This window comes from Kryptolebias marmoratus, linkage group LG15, assembly GCF_001649575.2.
Source record: "Kryptolebias marmoratus isolate JLee-2015 linkage group LG15, ASM164957v2, whole genome shotgun sequence".
NCBI lineage: Eukaryota > Metazoa > Chordata > Actinopteri > Cyprinodontiformes > Rivulidae > Kryptolebias > Kryptolebias marmoratus.
In genome coordinates, this window is record NC_051444.1 from 24,813,000 (window position 1) to 24,834,452 (window position 21,453).

The following is a 21,453-nucleotide window of genomic DNA, read 5'->3' on the forward strand; positions in this document are numbered from 1 at the left end:
GATTCTGAGCTGGAGCGCCCCGTGAGTCCTGGAGGACACTGAGCATGGCTTTGGATTATAAAGAGTTTGTACCCTAGACGTTTGACAAGATTTTGCAGCTTGTAAAATTTGACCAAAACATCTAACATGTTGGTCAGGTTGTTTAAAATTCTAAAATAATTAGTTTTTTACTCGACGTTTTAAATAGTTGTAGTGGTATTGTGTAATATTTCCGAGGATCTTTGAACCCACCAGGATCTTAGACGCCGTCGCCATGGAAACATAATTCAGCTCGACTTAAGCTATTAGTTTAAAAACTTGACTTTATTATACAACTTGGCAATGGGGACACCCGAAAAGACGACAGAGACGAATCTGGACATACAAATAACTGTGAAATGTGGACATAACTTGGTAAGTTTGTTAAACCGTTTTTTTATATGTATTTTTTGGTGCAGTGTGTCAGGGAACCACAAACTTCTGTTAGCCTTGGCTGGCTAACAGCCGTTTGCAACTCACTGGCTAGGATTTTTCTTTTTTTCTATACACAGTATCAAGTTTCTATTCTTATCTTTTCAGCAAGGAAAGAAGGCAGGCAGTCTGCAGAGTTTTCTGCAGGTTGCAATCGATGGAAACGTGCTGGGGGAGTCAGATAAGAAGGAGGTCAACCTTTCGGAGCAACGCGTTGATTACAACTTCACCTGCTGCTTCAGTCCACCGAAGGACACACAAGCTCTCAGTGATGTCGCACAAAAACCAGTCATATGTAAGTTTGGTGTGCTGCATTCACATCTGAGCTCACCGGCATCTGGAAGCAACATTTTCAACCCATTCATCTTTTACTTTAGTGTGTGTTTCAGCTTTGCTCAGTGCTCGGTGTTGTCGTAATTTTTCACACAGCCACCACCTCCTTAAAGGGCACACTTAAAGGATTTCATCCCCTTGACACACTTAGAAACACAGTGACCATGTTTACTGTATCCTTCACACATTGACGGTGAAGAAAATCACATATTTGCACGTTAAAACTGTTTCTCTTCACTAGTCTGAGTTGTTCGTTTCAAATAATGTTTTATTTCTTCTTGCTCATTTTGTTTATTAATGTGGTTTAAACTGACACAGTTATTAATAATCATTATGAAATAACAGAGAAACAGAAAGCAATTTCTCCACTTGTGAACAGAATCAGGAGGAGAAGTAGAGATTTGATGAGTCTTTTATTTACTATAACCCTGTAGTAAATTATCATTACTGCTACTATTAATAATAACATGATGATGTCAGTAACAGTGATGGAGGTCCTGCACGAGGAGAGGAGAGGCGAGGCCAAAGCGCTGGCGCTGGGCCAAGCTGTGGTCGACCTGCTGCCACTACTGCAAGGTACGGTTCCCATCAGAAGCTAGAGGTTTGTGCGTGGTGGTAAGACAAACAGGTGCATCCTCTTAATAAAAACAAATATCCCCAACAGGAGAGCAGAAGGGCAGGACTTTATTAACTGAAATGATTTTCTGCTTTCACCCGCAGGTCAGTGCAGCTTTTCATCCACAGTACCAGTCCACCCCGTAAACAGCCCCAGAATCAAGGAATCTCGCCAGGGCTTCATCTTGAAGGTTAGCTCATGTCGACGACGTTTTTTATGTCGCTGTGTAACGGCTCGTCTCTGAGATTCACTGCCTGTGCATCTGCCTGTAACAACCATATTATGTACGTTTTGGTACATTCTGCCATTTAGCAGCACCTCTTATGCATATCAGTCTCCACTGTCTGCAACACTTTTTACCGCCCACTTGTACTCGTGGGTTAGCTGTTTCCCATATGTTATTTTACATTCTTCTATTTAAGAAGAAGAAATAACCTTTATTGTCACACAGAGGGGAAATTCAGGTGTCACAGCAGCATCATATACATAAATAAATTCACGCAGAAAGTTCCAAAGTGTCAAAAAAAAAGTAAAAGAACAAAATGAACAATAACAATAATAGTGATAATAAAAATATAAAATACATATACTGTACAAGATTATAACATAAAGGTACTGATCTGACTGATATTGAATACAAATATACTCATGATCCCACTGATGTGCGAAAGAGTAAGATGCCTTCCTTATAAATAATAATAATATGATAATAATGCGCATTAATTATTGTGCATTGGACTTTTAAAAGAAACACAACAAACTATTTACAATATAGTATATATATATATCAGTGCAGAAAGATAGATGGCAGATATGCAATAACAGTAGAAATGTTTTTTTAATTAGTTAGATACAGTGCAAATGATTTCTTGTCCATAAGTACAGCATTTTGTGAACTCAGTGCCTTATCCTGATCGCAGCAACACTTCTATTAATGTTCACAAGAGATCACTGAACATAAGTAAAATCCTTATTAATGAGATATAACCTATTATATCTTGTGCCATTTTTACTTAAAGGTTATAATGCAACCTTCTGTCGAATTGTTATTTTTTTGTTTAAACATTAAATAGTATGTACTGAATTAATTTGTGGACTGTATGCCAACCAAGTGATTCAGCTATTCACACTCATGGCAGTACTGTGGTAAAAATATTTTGATTAAAAGTTACTTCAAACCTCAAATAGGAGTTCTCTTGTAAAGCTAAACTTTATTATGCATAAACGTTCAGAAATGTGATCTTTCCCCATCATTCGACCCCATTCAGCAGCCGACCCTGGAGGTTTGTGTCAGTGTCTCGAACCCGCTGCTCTCCGAGGCTGAACGTTCAGCCTCTCACGTCCTGAAGGTAACCTTGGAAACAGCCTACTCTGTCCCCGAGTCGTGGACGCTGCCGTCAAGCTTCGCTCCCAGTCCCTTCGCGTACACTGCTGCCCTGAATGTCCCTCTTACTGCAGAGGTGAGTTTTGTTTTCAGCTTCTTGTGGGGCCGTTTATGTATTTTTCTAGCGTAGTGCTTCAAGAACCAAACTCATGGGCACACAAATCTAAATGTCTGTCTTGGTTAGCGAGATCAGGTTTTGATGTTCTGTGAGGGACAACTAAAAGCAGGAGGACAGAGGGAGGTCAGAGGCCGTCAGAGGAAGAGGCCTCATCGGGCCTTGTTAGTACCAGAGAACCACTTCCTCCCCGGAACCTCATTTCAGCCGCAGCCCATCGAACAGGAGAACGGGGACTTAACTGCTCTAGAGGTAATCACCAACAAACACCTGCAGCTGAAAAACGTTAGGTGAAAATAAATCACTTTTGATTACCAACATGGTCTGAATTTAGCTGAGCAAAATGTTAAAATACTGGTTTTTTATGTACTGAGTTGTGCTAATTTTGAGATTAATTATATTTTAAAATGACTTCAGAATCACTTCAGAAGATTAGAACCTACAACCTGATGCATGGTTGCACATCTGAAATGTTCCCGCAGGATCGGGCATTTCGTACCGAGGCAGAGACCCAAAAGAACAGGGTGAGCTGGGACACAGAGATGCGCTGCTTCCTGGATGCAGGAGGAGCTTCCAGGTCAGCTGCACACAACTCCCTCTGATCATCAGACCATCTGTTGGTCTGAAATTTAAAAAAAAAAAAGAAATATACAAAATGAAAGTCACTCGTCAGTGTTTACCTCTGGATATTTAGTAGAGCTTTAAATCAGATCAACTTTAATACAGGCTATTTATGTGACAAGGGAAGATGTGAAATAAATTTAATACATTATCAAGCTTATAATCATTTCGCCTCTTTATTACCTCAGATTATATAGAGCAAAGCAGAGCTTTAGTTTGTATTTTGTAAAAAACAGTTGGGAAAAAAGTGAAACTACGTTGAACCCATTATCCTTTTTGTGTTATAATCGTTCCTAGGTCAGTAGTAATTGGCTTAGAAAAAAGGAAAAAAGAAAAGGAGTAACAGGTTTCCTCTAACATGGTCAGCTTCAAGGACTTGGGAGTAATTGATTTTATAAAGCAGACAGATTGAAGAGGTTTGAGTCTCTTGAAGTAGACGAGGGTTGGATTTAGACTTGTGCACAGAACTGCTTGTTTAACATCAGTGACTGTAATTTCAGGCTGCAGCAGAAGATCACCGAGAGCAGACTGTGGCCGGTGGAGATCATGAGGTCGATGGTTCCGCTGGAAACGGTTGGGAATAATTTTCCACTCTCCTATCACGTCGCTCCTGCATTGTTATGTTAGCTGCTAAACTGAGGGAGAGAAAGGTATCTGATGGATAATTTGAATGTGTCTGTGTGTCTGTAGCTTGGAGATGACAACTCAGAGATCCCCTTCCATGGTTTGGTGTTTGTGGACATGGGGCTACTGCTGTATCCTGGAGTCAGTAGCATCCGAGGAGCGTACGCCGTTCAGCCCTTCTGTCAGACTGAGCTGCTGAACAAGGTCACAAAAAACACCCATTTGCTTTCATTTCGTTTCATAGTTTTCTTCTTTTGCATCCTTACACTGTTTGGATTATATGAAAATTAAATGAAATCTTTTCTTTAAGTGTTCACCTTTTAGATATTTGTTGCCTCTTGGTGTGAGCTGCAGAACGTTCCCCTTTTATCGCTAGTTTTTATCTAAAGCAAAACGTCGCCCAAGCTAGTGTATTAAATAACCTTAATATTGGTCCAGTGCTGTTTTGATTCCAGGCCTTTATTAAAATGTTGATCTAAGCATCGCTTTTATTCTCAAAAACCAAGAGGAGAGTCAGTGTGTTAAAAGAGCAGGCTAAGGCAGCAGCCGTCCTGGCCAAAGGTCGCGCCGCCTCTGCTGCTGGACCTCACAAAAAGTCAGGGAAGAACGTCAACAAAGGAAACAAGGGCGCCAAGGATTCCAAAGAGCCCAAGAAGGTCAGAAACATCCCGATGGCTAAAAAGGTCATGTAACACAAAGTGTATTCTGTAAAACAAGGACTTCATTTTGGCTTACACGAATGAAATTGCCTTTTCTGTTGCCTTATACTGTTACTCTCGCCAGTAATATAATTTGTCTCTGAACTGTCGGCACATTGTCAATCAGAGCCGGGTACCTGGAGCTGATGACACAGTGGAAAGCCTGTCTGACTCTGAGCCGCCAGTCAACCCAGAAAGAAACGTAAGGTTCCACTAAACGCCAACACGACTCTGTACAGACACACACATACTGACACAAACATGATACCAGCTCGAGATTTATGTAAACCGTAGATGTGGCCACAGCAAGAACAGCAGAAATACAATTCAGTTCCTGCTGTACATTTTATATGAACTGTAGTGTACTACACATTCTGTTCTGTTCATGATTTTACTGTTAGTAAATACTTTTAAAAGCTCACTTTTGTTATTGACAGATGTACGTGGAGGCCAGAACCTATATTCTCATTGAAATAGCTTTGGATAAACCACTAGTACCAAAAATATCTCCAGAAGAGCTGGCAGAAAGGTATCTTTTTGTGCATATTTGTACACATTACTTTGTTATATTGCATGACTATGTCAATTAAAAAGTAAATTATATTTCAGGGCTACACAGAGAGAAAACCCCACAGTTTAAAGTACTTTTATGTGACTGGAAGTTAACTGTTGCAGTTATGAATTTAAAACATGTCCTTTTCTAAAGTCATTAACTTTAACTCTCATTAATTAACTGCAGTCTCATGATAACAGTTTCATATCCATTTGTCCTCTTTTCTGTTACATTTGTTGGTTGTTCTTTGGTTTTCTGACTGACTATGGAGCAAAAAGAAAGAAAAGAAGGCACTGTGTTACGATGTGTTTCTACATCCCGCAGAGTGAAGGCACTGATCCCACCCAGACCTCAACATCCAGTGGGTCCAAGCAGAGCAGAAAGAGTAAAAACCAAACAAACACTTATATATCCAGTATATGGAACAGGTTGAGCTGTATAATGTGAGAGAGTTGCTTCCTCTCTGATTTCTCTCCTCGGGCGTGTGTGTGTGCTCCTGTAGGCCGTGCAGGACTTCCACAGGCAGGTCGGCGACACTGTGGCTGCCGTTTCGGAGCAGTATAATGAACTGTTCGGAGCCGAACGCCATTTGCCAAAACATCTTAGCCAAGAGCAAATGTTGACCGAGCTGATGGGAGGCCTCAATGTCTCTGGAAGATATTTCACCTTCAAGGAGCAGATAAAGGTCAGAACCAAAAAATAAATAAATAAAATTCTTGTTTATCTTTCTTTTTTTGATGATGATCATTTGTGTTTTCGGTAGAAAGCAGTGGTTAGAATCGCGCGTGATAAGATGCAGCGAACGGAGCCTTTCGCTGACCCCCAGGAGCTGAAAGAATTTGTCAGCAAACTCTACGTCTACCTGGTGGATGAGATGCACGTAGCTCTCAACGAAGTAACGAAACACACAGGTGCTCGAGTGTGGCGATCCTTGTCAGAAATGTGCAAATCTCCTCATTTTTTATCCCTTCTTCCTTGATAGATTTATTTAAATGACGCCAACGACGACTGCACAGAGGAAATCTCTTTAAACTCATCGCAGCTCAGGCATTTTGCCAGAGAGGCCCAGCTTCTTGGGAATTATCAGCTGTCAGCTAAGTACTATAAAGAGGTGCAAACACAGAGAAAGAACCTGCTGAAAATCTATATTATTTCACCATAGACATATTTGTAGTAATACTTAAATCAAATACACCACAGCAGCCAATGAATAAACGTTTAAATTATATATATATATATATATATGTATATATAATTCATTGCATATTTGTTGCTACAAATATGTGTTAACTTACTGATTTGGGTTTTCACTCTATTCAAATATGTGCAAGTTATGACTGCGGCTGATAAAATGTTGTATTTGTGGCCCTGCAGTTAGTGGTGAGGCAGCCTGACGAGCCCTCACACAAGTTTGAGTGGGGAAGCCTGAACATGTTGATCGGAGACTACATGAAGGCAAAGGAGTGTTTCCACGATGCTGTGTCCACCCAGCAGGTGCACCAGTCCAGGTCAGAAGTGCCTCGTGCACGCATGAATTATCTAAGCTGTGTCAAAGCTTACTTACGGCTAATCATCGGGGAATTTAACATTAATCATTTAGCTCAGCAACTGGCCAAAGATCAGCAGCATAGAAAAAGATTTTCACATAAAGTCCACTGTGCCATTTGGTTTTGGATTCTTACTGGACCAGAGAACTGCTTTTAGACGTTTTGAAAGTCAGACGTTTGTTTCCGTAGCTTCTGCTGCTGAGGACCGAACGGTTTGTTGAATGCAGGACTCCATCAGGTTCAGGAATCTGTCATTAAGAACTGTATTACTCCAGAGGGATAGTGAAAAAGAGGAGCATTCTGGTCCTCAGGTGACTAAAAGTTAACCCAGGTACTTCACATGGTAAATGGACTGTACTTATACAGGGTCTTTCTAGCCAGCCAGGCCACTCAAAACGCTTTACAACACAATCTGTGCCCTCATTTCTCCATCCACACACACACACACACACACACACTCATACAGCCCTCTACTACAGCTCTACAAAGCTGTTCTGGAAAATAAAATATTCTAAAGAGTCAGTGGGACACATTGGAGGCAATGAGGGGTTCAGTGTCCTGCCCAGGGACAGTTTGACATGTGACTGCTGCCAGGAATCAAACCCACGCCTCTCTTGTTGGAGGAGGATTGCTCTAACCACTGATCCACATCCGCCACGCATGAAGGCTGTTCCTTTTTTCCCCCCCAAGTTAATAAATTTGTTTTTGTTCATTCACTTACTGGACATGTTTGTTTCCTTGAGGGTGGAAGAAAAAGCTCAACCTATGTCCATTAGAGTTGCTTAATGGCTGCTACAAATTACAGCTGAGAGAAACTAGTGACTTGAAGGGCTGAGTCACGGTGTTTTGAAGGGAAATAATAGTAATTTTAAAAAGATGCCTACATGGCCTTTTTGTGATAGTTTGTTCTTTTTGTTCTCTGTACAGTCTGATAATGTGTGGAGTTTTGGCAGTGATGTTTGAGCGTTACAAAGACGCTCAGACCTTTCTGGAGCGAGCCACCAGCATAGACCCAGCCAGTGTGCCGGCCTGGACTCTGCTGGGTGAGATCCAAATCAGACTTTTTTCCAGAAATTATCTTGTCTAGTATTAATTATCCCAATAGAATAGAAGCTAAAGCTACATAAAGATTTTTGAAAATGTGTTTTACTCAGTCACTCGTTTTTCTTTGAGCCTGTTTAATCCTACTCTGGGTTGCAGGTGGTGGCACCAAGTCCACGCTTTCTATTAGTGAATTTGTTTAATCTAATGACTTTTTTCAGAGATTCAGCTTTATGAAAGTAAATAAATCTTTCTTTTAAAGTTGCGAGCTTTCGGATGCAGCCGCTTGGCTCAGCGATTGTGTGAAATTGGTTGCATTCGTATACAGAGGGGGAAATATAACAAATTGAACTGTTTGTTTGTGCGATTGGTTGAAAAATAAAAAAAAAAAACACACACACACTGTACTTTGACGAACTTATTAAAAAGCAATATATGTGTGTGTGGAACATTTATCATTTTGAAATATGGGCCCTTTTTCTTCAAGAGTTTTCTTTTAAAATGTTACTTTAGAGGTAAAATTAAGAGACGATATCTGACACTGTGCAAAACATTCAGTAGGCAAGATCCATCCATCCATCCATCCATCCATCCATCCATCCATCCATCCATCCATCCATCCATCCATCCATCCATCCATCCATCCATCCATTTTCTGTGCCTGCTTCTCTTCTCCGGGTCACGGGAAGCGGGTGCCTAATGGTCACTTTTATTTATAAAGCACTTTGTAAACAAACTAGAGTTGCATCAAAGTGTTGTGCAACAAAAGTAATAAAAAAAGGCAATAAACTCATATTCCATGAAACACAAAGGGGTAAATCAATAAGAACAAGCAGAACACACTGTAAAAGTAAGTTATTACTTACTATAAGAGTCTAAGTGTCAAGCTTTACTTGAGTCAAATGCAGGTCAGATGTGGGCTTTAATAGCACCTTGAAGGTTTCTAAGCTCTGAGCAGATCTTATGGAAGTGAACAGGAGTGGAGCAGGAAAAGAAAAAGTGCAGCTTTGGTCATTTTGCCTGTCTGGGTCTGTCGTTCAGGTTTGCTTCACGAGAGTCAAAATGAATCCGTCCTGGCCGAGAGGGCTTTTTCGGTGGCCAAAAAGTTGCTTGCCGAAGTCGAGGCAAACGACAAAACTCACACGGAAGCGGAGAAGCTCGACAGCGAGGAGCAAATCAACGAGGGGAAGGACCTGCAGGACGAAGGGGAGACAGCTGTCCTAGCGCAGTGTCACACAGCTGAGCAAGGTGAGGCGTGACATTTAAAAACGCACCCTGAGGAAGAAAGGTAAACAGATATTTCTCTAAAACACGTCCTCACATGGCGTCAGAACCTAACGCCACTGATGTGCTGTGCTCTGTCGACAAAAGCCACCTGGTAATAAAACTCATCTCGTCTTTCCCGCCTCCCTCCTGAGACTCTCGGTGCTTGTCAGCCTCAAGTGCATATGGCAGCAAATCTGGGCCCCTTGGAACCGGAGTTACCTGACAGTGTTATTTATTTCTCTGCCAGACCCGGAGCTTCCAGACAGGGACACGGAAGAGCACAAAGAGCCGTCAGCACAAGATGACAGCTCCAGATCAACTCTAGCTGAAGCCACCTGTACCATTTTCACACAAACAGTCCAGTTCCTGCTGCAGAACAACGCTTTGCAGGTATACTCCCTCAGCACCGATGGTCATCAGTTATCTGCTGAAATGACCTCTAATGTGCAGAACTGCTCTCATCTTGTGACTGTCAGTATAGTACATTATTGGTTATGTACCATTTTATGTTTGTAGTCACATGGCCTATTGCTAAAACTAGAAATAGTCACGTTAAATGTCAGCATCTGAAGTCTCAGCTCTCACTTTCAACGAAGATAAAATTAAATGAATTTGCAGAGGTTTGTAGAAGTCCCTGTCTGCTGTTGTTAGATGGCAGAACAGGCTTTGTCCCAGGAGCTGCTGTGCTCTGAAGGCGGTCGCAGCGTTTCCTACCTCTTCAACCTGGCCCAGTTGCAGCTTCTCAGAGGCGACTACCGCAGTGCTGCTGCCAGCCTCAAAGAAGCCCTGTTTCACCAAGACCAGGTAGTGTGCACCTTACCACTATGTGAGGACTGGATAGAACGCATCACATGTACTCGTCAGAGTCAGTGCTCTTCTGTTGGATGGAGTTGTCAAGTTTTTATCAAGTTTTTTTCTTTGGCTGAATACATAAACTGCTACAAAGACACACAAAGAAGATCTGATCTGACTTGATGGACTGCTGACATGTACAAGGTGCCTCCCGGCTCTGCTCATTATCTCAGCTTGTGTAGAGTTAAGCCCCCTGCAGCCCTCTGCAGGATATAGTGGGTATAGCTAATGTTTTTTTATGGATCCTGCAAAATAAAATAAAATTAAAAAAAATTTACAGGTGGTTACATTTAGTTGGGATGCTCCTTGTTTCTTAGAATTTAGACAGCAGACAACTATTTCAGACACATGCCTGCCAGTAAATTGAATCTTGTGATATGCTCAAATTTTGTTTTAAATGTTTTAGACAAATGTCGGTGACCTCATTGTCACAAAGCAAAAACCTCAGAATTTGGGCACTACAATATGGCTGCTGTAACATAATATTAGACTTTCATGCAAATGATTTTATCCTGCAGTTTTGTTGGAGAAACAACAGTGAGTTCAGTAGCACCACAAGCCTCGACAAAAGGCATTAATTAGCGTTTTCAGCATCATTGTTAAAAATCAGGGGTTACAACAAATCAGAAAGTTATGGGAGAACAGTTACTTCAGGTCACTAGGGTTTGACAGGCGTGTTTTGTTAGGTTTATTAGCAGTTCATTTACCTCCTGAACAGGTCGTCTTTGTCATCGTTACAGAAATACCTCTCAAGCTGCCAAGGCCTTCCAATAGCCTCAAACTAATGTTAAGCCTCGGGGATGTTTCTATGCATCGTTAAGTCAAGCTTGGGTCACAGCACATCTAGTCTGTTTAATGGAACTGCTGTCCTTGTTCCAGTAAACAAGCATGGATGAAGAATTGATTTGCTGTCTGAAGTCCGTACTGCCCCGCTGCAATGGCCCCGTTTCATCTCATTAGTGTTGGGCTTTTCCTGCTGACCCAGTATCTCACTAACCTGAAACAATAACAAACTATTTGTTGGGCAGCAAATTGGTACCATGGCAAGCTGTGAATTAAACAGCTGTACATCTCTCTGACCTATTTCAGATTTTTTGTTTTTGTTTTACACTTACCTTTGGGTCGGGCACACTTTGAGTAGTAGGCCATGTTCATAGTAGTAGGCTACTATAATAATAAATAGTAAGCTAATTTCTTTAACTTCTAACTGCGCAACATAACATTCAACCTTTTCCTGTCACAAATACACTTTAATTAGGCTGTTTTTTTGTTTTTTTTTTGCTTGTTTCTTTTTAATAATACAGCATTTGCACAGTGCAGCCTTCACCCGACTGAACAAGCCCTTTTTTTAGCCCTCTAACCTGAAAGTAATTGTCTCCAATACGAGCAGGACCCGGATGCCTGGGCAGTGAACGGTCACTGTCACTACCTGCGAGGTGCTTTTGCTGAAGCCCGGGAGAGCTACGAGTGGAGCCTCATCTTTCCACAGCCGCCATCGGAATCCCACATTGTTCTCCTCCGTCTGGGATCCATCTATCTAATGGAGAGGAAGGTCAGAGGAGCGTGCCACTGCTGTTTGAACAGACAGTTCGTGTATTCTTTTTTTTTTTCTGTGCTTGCTGATAAGTCATCAGATGACATTTTGCTTTTTACATTTGTCTTATTTTAGAAAACTTTAAATGCCAAGTTGTATTTGCAAGGTTTTTTCTACCAAAACAAGACAAAAACCTTGTGAGAAACAGTGTTTAGGTAGATACTTTTTTAAAGCATGAGGCTGTGGGGAATGCCATTATATCTCATTTTAAACCATTCTAAAGACAACAAATAATAAGACAATGTTTGAAGTCACAAACCTCTGCTGTCTGACCTGCGTTCATTCTCTGAGTTTTAACCTTCAGTTTGAGCGAGCCAAAGATGTCTACCTGCGGGCTTGTGAGCAGTCTCCATCATGTCTGACCTGGCTGGGCCTGGGGGCAGCCTGTTATCGGGTAAAAGTCCACTTTTGTGAACAAAGACAAAGTTTTTTTTTTTTTTTTTTTAGCTACAGCAGACATGCTTCCAAAGAGGAGTCACAATGCATCTTAGCTTTGGGTTATTAGAAGGAACTGTGTTTTTGTTGGTGCAGTTGGAGGAGCTGCGTGTCGCCGAGGAAGCTTTGACTGTGGCCAACAATTTGAACATCGAGAATGCCGAGGTGTGGGCTTACCTGACTCTAATCTGCCTCAGGGTGAGGGATTATATTTCTCTAAAAAAACACACACACACAGAATCTATCACAGTTCAGGTTCTGCCTTTGTGGTTTTTATTTAACACTGATTAATATTTAATAGGTCAGGACCGACCACTTAACGCCAGTTAACAAAATGGAGCTTTTATTTACACAAATAGAGCAAAGCTGATATGTCTGTGGAAAACACAAGGTTCCAAGAATATAACCAGAGTTACCTAATAAGTTGAGATGGCATTAACGATCATAAAACATGTTTGATTAGAGTGAAGGGAGATCTTTGTTCCAGGCTAAGGTAAAGACTCTAGCCTTAGTCATCAACATAAATATTCTCGTCTTCATTTTAGTACAGTTTTTTGTGTTGTTTTCTGCAGTGAGATCTGATCTCTTTGCTTCAAAAGTAAACTCGCGTTTAGCTTAACCCAAAGTTACCAAAGAAGCGTGCATCTCTTTAGAAACACACCCCCTAACCTGGGAGACAGCTTAACACTCTTTAATGCCTATAACTATCTGATTAATCCCTTTGTTTTCAGTCTGGGCGACAAACAGATGCGGAGCAATGTCATAAATATGCAGTAAGGGTGAGTTTTTCCTTTTTTTAAACAAGGTGATTTTAAAAATAAGGATGGAGCAACGATTGACCCATTGTTTATGGTTGTTTTGTTGTTGTTCTTATATTAATGCCTGTATTACAGGCCTCATATGTAAGAAGTAAATGTTGTAGTGATGATGCATCAGACCTTTGGTGATGCCTGAGATTCATCCTAGATGCTTAGTTTTCCAGTCTGTACCTTTGAAGATGTGGATAGAAACCATGCCTAGTTAGGTTGACACTGATCTCACAGCTCTTCTACACACACACACACACACACACACACACACACACACACACCAGAGACAACTTGGAGAATATCTGAACAGTTTGGTTTGGAGTTGTTCTGCCGGTGCTTAAAAATAAAAAATACAATACTGTATTCTTTATTTTACATTTAAAAAAAAAACACTTGTCTCACAAGAACTTAATTTTTTGTTTGTTTACAGTTCAACCTACAGGAATCATCACTTCTCAAGGAGATCACTGAGGTGAAGGATCAGCTGCGCTTCACTCCTCTTCAGTCTTGCTTCGAAACAAGCGCTGAAGGATCCGTTTAACCCGTATGTCAAAACACATTTATACGCACAGCACGGTATCTAAGTGAGCCATATTTCAGGACACGTCTTGTTGTATTTTATTTAAGGGAAACGTCATAAATTGAAGATGCTCACAGCAGAAATGAGTACGTGAAGTCATAAAAGTGAAACACTGATGTGTGTCGTGATTACAAATAAAAATAAACGCAGTGCAAAATGTGTCCGATGTGTATAAAACAACTGAAATAATAGTTACAAAATGTATTGTAACAACAGAAACAGAACAAAGGATAAAAAACTAACATTGTATATGAAGAGTCTATTAGCAATTAATAAGACATAGCAATGCTTGTATACCATTTTATAAAACCTTTAAATTACATTCTTTCAGGACTGTTTTACAGTAGATACACAGATAAGAAACATTGTTGTGTTTCTGGGATGAAGAAATTTTTACCTCCATGCCAAAAATGGATTTTGGTGTTACATTTGCTAATACAAGCTCATTCGTGATTAAAAAGAGTCATAATTTTAATTTTATGTCTTCTCAATGAGTCTGTAATGTATTCTAATCTTTACGTTAGGTGTGACTGAAATAAATAGTTTTTATGTCACTTTTACTATTTCAAAAAAAATAAATACAACTAAAATACAAACTTTATGGGATATTTTTACCTAAAAAAAACAAATAAAAATGAATGGAGCATCTTTCCATGTTTTGGCACAGTCCTTCAAGAGAATACATGGGATGTGGGTTTAGGATGTCAAGCAGATCAAACCCTCACACGCTGCAGGAAACTCAACTCATTCACATTTGGAAATTCATTTTTCCAAGCCAAAATAACAACACCATTTTAAACGTTATCAAAACAGTTTATTTTCGCCTTAAAAAAAAAAAAAACGAGAACTAAACTGGCCGGAGAACATTTATGGGTCATTTTTTACATGGCTTTTTTTTAAACTCTGGCTCTGTGGTGTTTTTATCCTCTGCCCTCAGCGAGATCACTGTACGACCCGAGCAAAAACGTCTCGCAGCCACGGGGAATCCTCGTAGAGACGAGGGTCACCCAGACATTCTGAGGTCCTCTTGTAGAAGTAGTAGTACAAAACAGAAGCTAAAAAGAAAGAAAAGAACAGGAAACTTCATTAGGGAGGGTTATACTTATACTGAAGGGTTAAAATATTACAATTCTTACAGTTAAGCTAAAAATCGTCTAAGCTCATCACTGTGGCAGTTTGGCGTGTTGTTAATAATCAAATTGTAGCATCTCTTGTAGTGGCTTCTTCAGACTGTAAAATACACAGGCCGTAAAACTGGAAATCCCAACTAGCAGCTAAAACTAAATCAAAACGTGAAACTCAGCCTGACACAGCCTGAAGTGTGATTATATAAAAAATAAAAAATAAAGATTTTTACATTTATGACTGATGTATGACGGGTTTCAAGTAGGAGCCAAAACAAAGAGAGAAATTAGAGATGGCTTCTCAGAAAAGGGATCACCTGCTGAAAACGCCACCCAAACGCAAATCCCTTCATCCGCTAATGAGCTTATACCAGTTTGAGATCACAACCACATGGGGATGTGTTTATTCCGCAGTCTGGAGAAGAGAAAGGACTAACTCACTCACAACAACACTACCAGAAAACCTTAATTCTGTCTTCAGTGACCTGTAGAGATTAAAAGCAAGTGTGACGACCACTATGCTATTTTAATAATGCAAAGCTGTCAGTACAAGCACTTTTGGCAATATTAGAAAGTGGTAAAGTCAAAATTTAGAGGCAGGCAGACTGATTGTGTTGTTTATTATTCAAATGAGAATAATTATTGCACTTTGAAGAAGCTCTCTCTCTTGTAAAATAGTCCTAATTAGAAGGGAACGTCTCTTATGTGTTGCGCCTTTTTTTTTTTTTTACAGGTGAGAAAAAAGACCAAAGTTTTGTTGTTGTTTTTGTTTGTTTTCAAAGCTAATAGGTCACTTATATTTCATAACCCCTGTTCAGACCCTGCATTAACATCTGCCCTGGGTGACTCGATTGCAAGTGGACGAAAAGGTTCTTCACGATCGGATGAAAATTACATCATCTGAGCGACAAACGGTGTGACAGCAGGTCGGCGGATGGTTCTGTAAAAAACTGCAGTACATTCAGAAATGTGAACTGCAATATTATTTTGACATTAATGTGGTTCGGAGCCATTCGAGTTGACTTTTTTTGTTGCTTTCCCGCGATGAGCTCAATAAGATAAAAGCTGCAATATGATCGAAGCATAACACAATAATCAGCATTTTCACAAAGCTCAGTGTCAGAGGATTTTAACTTGTAAAACTCTGCTCTGCTCTCTTAAAACAAAACAAAAAACAAACACATTTTGCAGCATTCTTCAATCAACTCTGATTATTAAAATCCCAACAAAACAGGCATTTCTGTTGAGAGGGATCCCTATAAACAGTTTATTAAAACGTCTAGCCAAAAGACACAGAGCAAACAAAAACACTATCTTCTAAACATTCCTGAGGACAACTGAGAATGCTGACGTCCAGAAAACTCCGCTGCTTGTGTGGGACAGGACCTATATCTTAGCTCAGGACGGATCGTGTTCAGACTACCAAACATAGGCAGATAAAAGGAGTCCAGACCACCTTAGGAGCTGAAAACATTTTTAATGCGCGCTGAGGTATTTCACAGCTGTATGAAGCAACACCTGAATGCAAGGCCCGAACCATAGTTCTCTTTGAACTGAAGACTTATCACATATAAAATGCAAATGTATCTAATCAGTTGCAAGCGTCTGTGAAATTAATCAAAACTCCTGTGAAGGAGAATAAACCGCCGTATTGCAGCTTCTGTTTTCTGACACAAGACAGGTGTCTTTTCACTTCCTTCATAGTGAGAACGGATACGTCCAGTTGTCAAAACAAATATATGGAAATAAGTAAAAAAAAAAGTCATCTCACCAGCTCTTTGGAACATGAACAGCACCTGAAGGCCGTCCGTCCAAACAAACCGGTTGATGTACAGCCAGCGCAGATTCTGACAAGAATGTGTAGAAAACCACAATGATCACACATTTAAATTGAAAACATATACAGTTAAGGGTTAAAAACAACTTATACATAAACAACTATTGTTATACACAACTGCTGTCTTGTTTTTTTCTTTTAGAAAAAATGAAATGAACACCATTCTTTCAGAAGGTTTTCTACAACTATGCTAAAGACATAGAGCACGTGTACCACGAGCCAGGAGTGGAGGATGATGCTGAAGATCAGGTAGAGAGCGGAGAGCATTAGCAGGGCCCGAAAGCGCTCCAGCAGAACGGCCACCAGGCCAACCTGAAACACGTAGGTGTTGAACAGCATCAGCAGAACGATGATCACGTTAAACAAGATGCAAATGTCCTGCATGCTGTTGAAGAAAAAGAGAAAAAAACAACATATAAGTAGCAGACACGGAAATAGAAAGTCGACACAGTTCCCTTTTTTTTTTTCATGTCAGCTCCAGACCTAAGTGCACTATTTTTTAACCTCTGCAATGTTTTACCCTGGAGCTAGAGAAGACTTTAGGCTGAGCAGTGCGACTCACATGAAAAGTACCAGCTGCACAGCCGGTTCAGTCCTCAGCAGCTCGCTGAAGGAGTTGACGAAGAGGTCAAAGGAGAGCAGGCTGAGCTGAATCAGTAACACCAGGGAGTAGTTGCTGGTGTGGAGCTTCTCCGGCACCAAGGCCGGATGCCCCGGTGCGTCGTGGTTCCACTGTGGATCCAAGGCTGCGCTGCGCTCTTAGTCACGCCACAGAGAAACATTAACCTGCGTGCGACAGGCTTGACAGTTTGGATGCCTTGGGGAAGGGATTCAGACACCCCCGAGTACCCAAATGCAGGTGACATGTGCTAAATGCATGTTCAAATGAATAGGTTTGTTTTGTAAAGAACTAAAATACTCCCGAAATGTGAACCAGGGCCCGATTTAGAGAGGAGCTGCCAGGAAGCTGGAGGTGTCAACATGTTCCTGTTGATTTTTATAGATCCTACATAAACAGATGGGGAAGCACAGAGCGGTCTGTGGAGGTTCATATCAACACTGGTGACAGGCTGGTTCTCTGGCAGTACAGATCCTGTGTAAAAACAAATCAAACACGTTAGTATTCTGCTGCAACACATCATGCTGAAAAGAGTTAATCATTGTCTCGAGCAAGTCTTATTCTGTTTAGGATTTAAACAGAAATTATATTAAACATGTGCTTTTGACTTAGTTTGTTATGTGGACTTTGGACAGTCCACACAAAGGGACCTATGCATCCCTATATATTTTTTAGCATAGATTAAAGAGGGAAAGCATGTGTAAAAATGTAAATAATAACAGATTGCAATGATTTATAAATCTCATAAACCCATATTTTATTCACAATGGAACACAGTAAACATATCAAATGTTTAACCTAGAAAAAGAAACTAAAAAAAAAACAAATACTTTTAAATTTGATAGCAGCAACATATCTTAAAAAAGTTAAGATGGGCTGTAAAATTAAGTGGTCTGAATAGGAAACAGCTGGAAGAGCATTTTTCAACTAATTAGGTTAATTGGCAAAATGTCAGTAAGAGGACTGGGTAGAAAAAGTGCATTTTAGAGAAGCTGAGTCTCTCAGAAGTAAAATGGGCAAATTCAACAATTTCAGAATACTCATCTTCCTCAGAAAATTGGAAAGACTTTGATGTCCTACTGTCAACAGTGTATAATATCATCAAAAGATTTCAAGACTTTGGAGAAGTCTCTGCTCAGAGGACAAGGCTAAAAGTCAATATTGGATGTCTGTGATCTTTGGGCCCTCTGGCAGCTCTGCATTAAAAACAGGTCTGATTTTTGCTGGACATCACTGCGTGGGCTCAGGAACACTTCCACAAATCATTGTCTGTAAACACGGTGCTGGTTAAAGCTCTATCATGCGAAGAAAAAGCCAGAAATGCTGTCATCTTCTCTGGGCCAAAGCTCATTTAAAATGGACTGAGGCAAAATTGAAAACTGTTCTATGGTCAGACATCAAATTTTGAAATTCTTTTTGGCTACCACAAATACAACAGCCTTCATAACTTCAGAGGAAAAGGACCACCTGGCCTTTTATCAGTGCACAGTTCCAAAGTCTACCTCTGATGGTATGGGGGTGCCTGGAAAGGCCCCACCAATGGGAGGAAAGTATCTACAGGTTTTAAAACAACACATCCAGACAATATCTTTTTCAGGGAAGGTCTTGCATTTTTCAGCAAGACAATCACAAGACTGCATCCATTACAACAACACGGCTTCATAGGAGAAGAGTCCAGGTGCTGAACTGACCTGCCTGCAGTTCAGACCTCTCATCAATTGAAAATATTTGGCACATCATGAAACAAAGAATCCAGCAAAGACCCAGAACTGCTGAAAAGCTAGACTCCTCCATCAGACAAGAATGCGACAACATTCCCTCCAAAACCTGAAACATGGCCCTGTCCCAACTTGTTTGAGATGTGTTGAGATAGATTTAAACTCGGTCGGCATCCTCCTTTCACCCACCTCCTCAATGGGGTTTCAGAGAACAGTCCAGGACAGAGCCACTGAGCTCCCACTGCCACAACACCACACACAGGACAGCTGAGGTCCTTAACGGTGTCCCATACGCTCCAAAAGACCTCAGTCTTCTCAGCAGGCGGAGAAGACTTTGGCCTTTATTTTTTGTGTGGGTTTACATGCAGCAAAACCGTACATAGCCTTTAAATCCTCCAAAACAAGATTAAAATCCAAGTAACTGAACTCAACACCAAGGTAATATGAAATCAGATTTTACCATCCAACAACTTCTCTTGTCAAGTGAGCATCCGTCTTTTCATTACTAAACAAAAGAAGCTGTTTAAACGTGAATGGTATATTGTGTATCTTTGCCTTGGCTTCTCCGACGAGGTCCGATCACGCCCTCACGCAGGCTCCATCACAATGACACCTGCTGGATCCTCTCACAAACCTTCGTGTTTAAAGCTCAGCACAGCCGCGACAGGTGTGGGAAAGATTAGGGCTACTTCTAAACACTGGGCCATCGACCGGGAGAAAGCTAAATCTGTCCCACTCAGACCTGAGGTCAGTGGGCCGACTTCCTTCTTTGCAAAAAAATAAATAAATAAATAGATTCACAATGCATTTAAAAAACAAACAACAACAACAACAAAAAAAGAAACAACTAGTGAGTTTGAAGCATTTTGTTCAAGGTTTTCCACCTCTGCCGTTCCATATCAGAGCTAGACAAACACCTACTTGTCGTAAACTAAAGTCTTTAATCTAAAATGTACTTGTTTGTCTGACATTCTTTCTTATCAGTGTAACATAAAGAGCCATTGTTGTTATAATTGTTCTCTCAGCTCGTAGTTCTTAGTGCTGCACGCCCAGCATAAGCTTCTTAGAAACTTGACGCTTGATGCTTTACACTTAAAACAACAAGTAAACATCTACAATTTACTGTTCCAGAAAAAAAAAAAAAAAACAGCTACCATTGTCAAACTGCTGCCAAATGACAAACCTGTGGACGGGGCTTCATTTCAGCAGCTGAAGCTTTTTGGGTCTCTTCAAGCAGACTGACAGCTTCTCCTCTTCTAACAGCTCTTATCCCTTCTCCTCTGTAATAAACACGCAGCAGATTTGTGCTGTGAACTGTGTTCGTTTACGCAGACTTCAGTAGCAGCACATGATAAATTAATGCTTAATGTTTGGAAGAGTTGGGTAGTTTGGGTGGTTTGTAAGAGAATGGGATCAGCAGGCTGTTTCAAAGCCCTGTCAGATTTTGGTTTTGGCCCTAAATGTTCCCATTGCGTTGCCTATTTTTTTTTCTTTTTACATTCTGAATTTAAAATGAAATGACTCTTTTATTTCCCTTTAAGTGCCCTGATTACAACTCTTATAAACCTGAGGGAGCTTTTCCCAGGACCTTTTAGTAACATTTCTATTCAAGATTACGGTAATTCCTCTCGGAAAGATGAGAGGGAGTAGAGCTAGAGAGAAACTGTTGCCATCTGGTGGTAAATGTGTGTTACTACACACACAGAAAAGCTGCTGAACCAACAACATCCATTGAAAAATTGTCATCTTAATGTCCTGCCTTATATTTGTGAGTGGTTATCTAATTGTTTTATATGAATTTGCACACAATTTTAAAATCAAACACTTAGTAAAAGAGTAAAACCAGTTTCTGTGCAGTTATGGAAAACTGAGGGTCAGCATGGATTGAATCTAAAGTTGTCTGGTTTTGTTAAATGTTAAATAAACGAGCAACTCAACCCATGATTCACTGTAATATGTTTTGCTTCTTAGGTCACCAGGTCAGTCCTGGAAGTGTCAAATATTAGGAAGTTAAATATAAGGTAAATATAAAGTAAAAATCTTAACCTCAATCCTTCCTAAAACCAACAGATAATGATCATTATCTGTATCAGTAATACTTTTAGTTTTCATTTCAGGTGCTGTAAAAGAAAGTTATATTAAAAGAAAAGCTTTCAGATGAATCACAGGAACAGAAAAAAGTTACCTTGTTTAACAGATCTGTATTTATACATTTCATTTGAAATATTTTCAATATTTTATTGTAGGACTTATTTAACACAGTAGTTTGATATGACTTTGAGGGATTTGAGAAGATAAACCCTGATTTGCAGTTATAACTTTGGTAATAACGTGTTATTTTTTGTGTATTTGAAATGTCAAAGTGCTCAGTTACAGGTAAACAGTGCTATTTTGTTAATCTACAGTAGAAATGTGCAATAAAAAAAAATCTCTGGAATGTAGGTTTTTGATAACAGCTCTGTACCAGCCTTATGAAGTCACGTGGAGCTTTTCCAACATTCCTCTCATCCAGCTGCTTGTGTTGAGCTTTCTGCTGTGATGAGTCCCTGGCCTGCTGGGAAACAGCTGATGGTATCTCTGACTTCTGACCATCAATTTACAGAAACACTTTTTACAATTTTCAGTTCAGTCCAGAAG

At 40.2% G+C, this 21,453-nt stretch overlaps 2 protein-coding genes across 4 annotated transcripts; one reads left to right on the forward strand and one right to left on the reverse strand.

The window, feature by feature from the left end:
• The first annotated feature begins 1 nt into the window (after position 1).
• cfap70 (cilia and flagella associated protein 70) lies at positions 2-14,325 on the forward strand. Of its 2 annotated transcripts, XM_025005510.2 has the most exons (26): positions 2-393; positions 559-745; positions 1,264-1,359; positions 1,504-1,589; positions 2,668-2,859; positions 2,968-3,150; positions 3,381-3,475; positions 4,020-4,092; positions 4,210-4,347; positions 4,650-4,799; positions 4,969-5,043; positions 5,279-5,370; positions 5,719-5,779; positions 5,897-6,079; positions 6,158-6,289; positions 6,377-6,505; positions 6,769-6,902; positions 7,869-7,984; positions 9,024-9,230; positions 9,496-9,638; positions 9,900-10,052; positions 11,491-11,652; positions 11,999-12,088; positions 12,226-12,327; positions 12,861-12,908; positions 13,369-14,322. In XM_025005510.2, exons 1-26 carry the CDS (start codon positions 322-324, stop codon positions 13,477-13,479), a joined length of 3,210 nt encoding a protein of 1,069 aa, XP_024861278.1. In that variant the 5' UTR covers positions 2-321; the 3' UTR covers positions 13,480-14,322. The 2 variants fall into 2 exon arrangements, with proteins under 2 accessions (XP_024861278.1, XP_024861279.1); XM_025005511.2 differs by lacking the exon at positions 9,900-10,052 and having other exon boundaries at positions 13,369-14,325.
• LOC108234771 (transmembrane protein 138) lies at positions 14,311-20,087 on the reverse strand. Of its 2 annotated transcripts, XM_025005512.2 has the most exons (5): positions 20,000-20,087; positions 17,042-17,572; positions 16,693-16,864; positions 16,414-16,489; positions 14,311-14,573 (listed from the first exon to the last, which is right to left on the reverse strand). In XM_025005512.2, exons 3-5 carry the CDS (start codon positions 16,861-16,863, stop codon positions 14,461-14,463), a joined length of 360 nt encoding a protein of 119 aa, XP_024861280.1. In that variant the 5' UTR covers position 16,864; positions 17,042-17,572; positions 20,000-20,087; the 3' UTR covers positions 14,311-14,460. The 2 variants fall into 2 exon arrangements, with proteins under 2 accessions (XP_024861280.1, XP_037835670.1); XM_037979742.1 differs by lacking the exon at positions 20,000-20,087 and having other exon boundaries at positions 17,042-17,585.
• Positions 20,088-21,453: the final 1,366 nt, after the last annotated feature.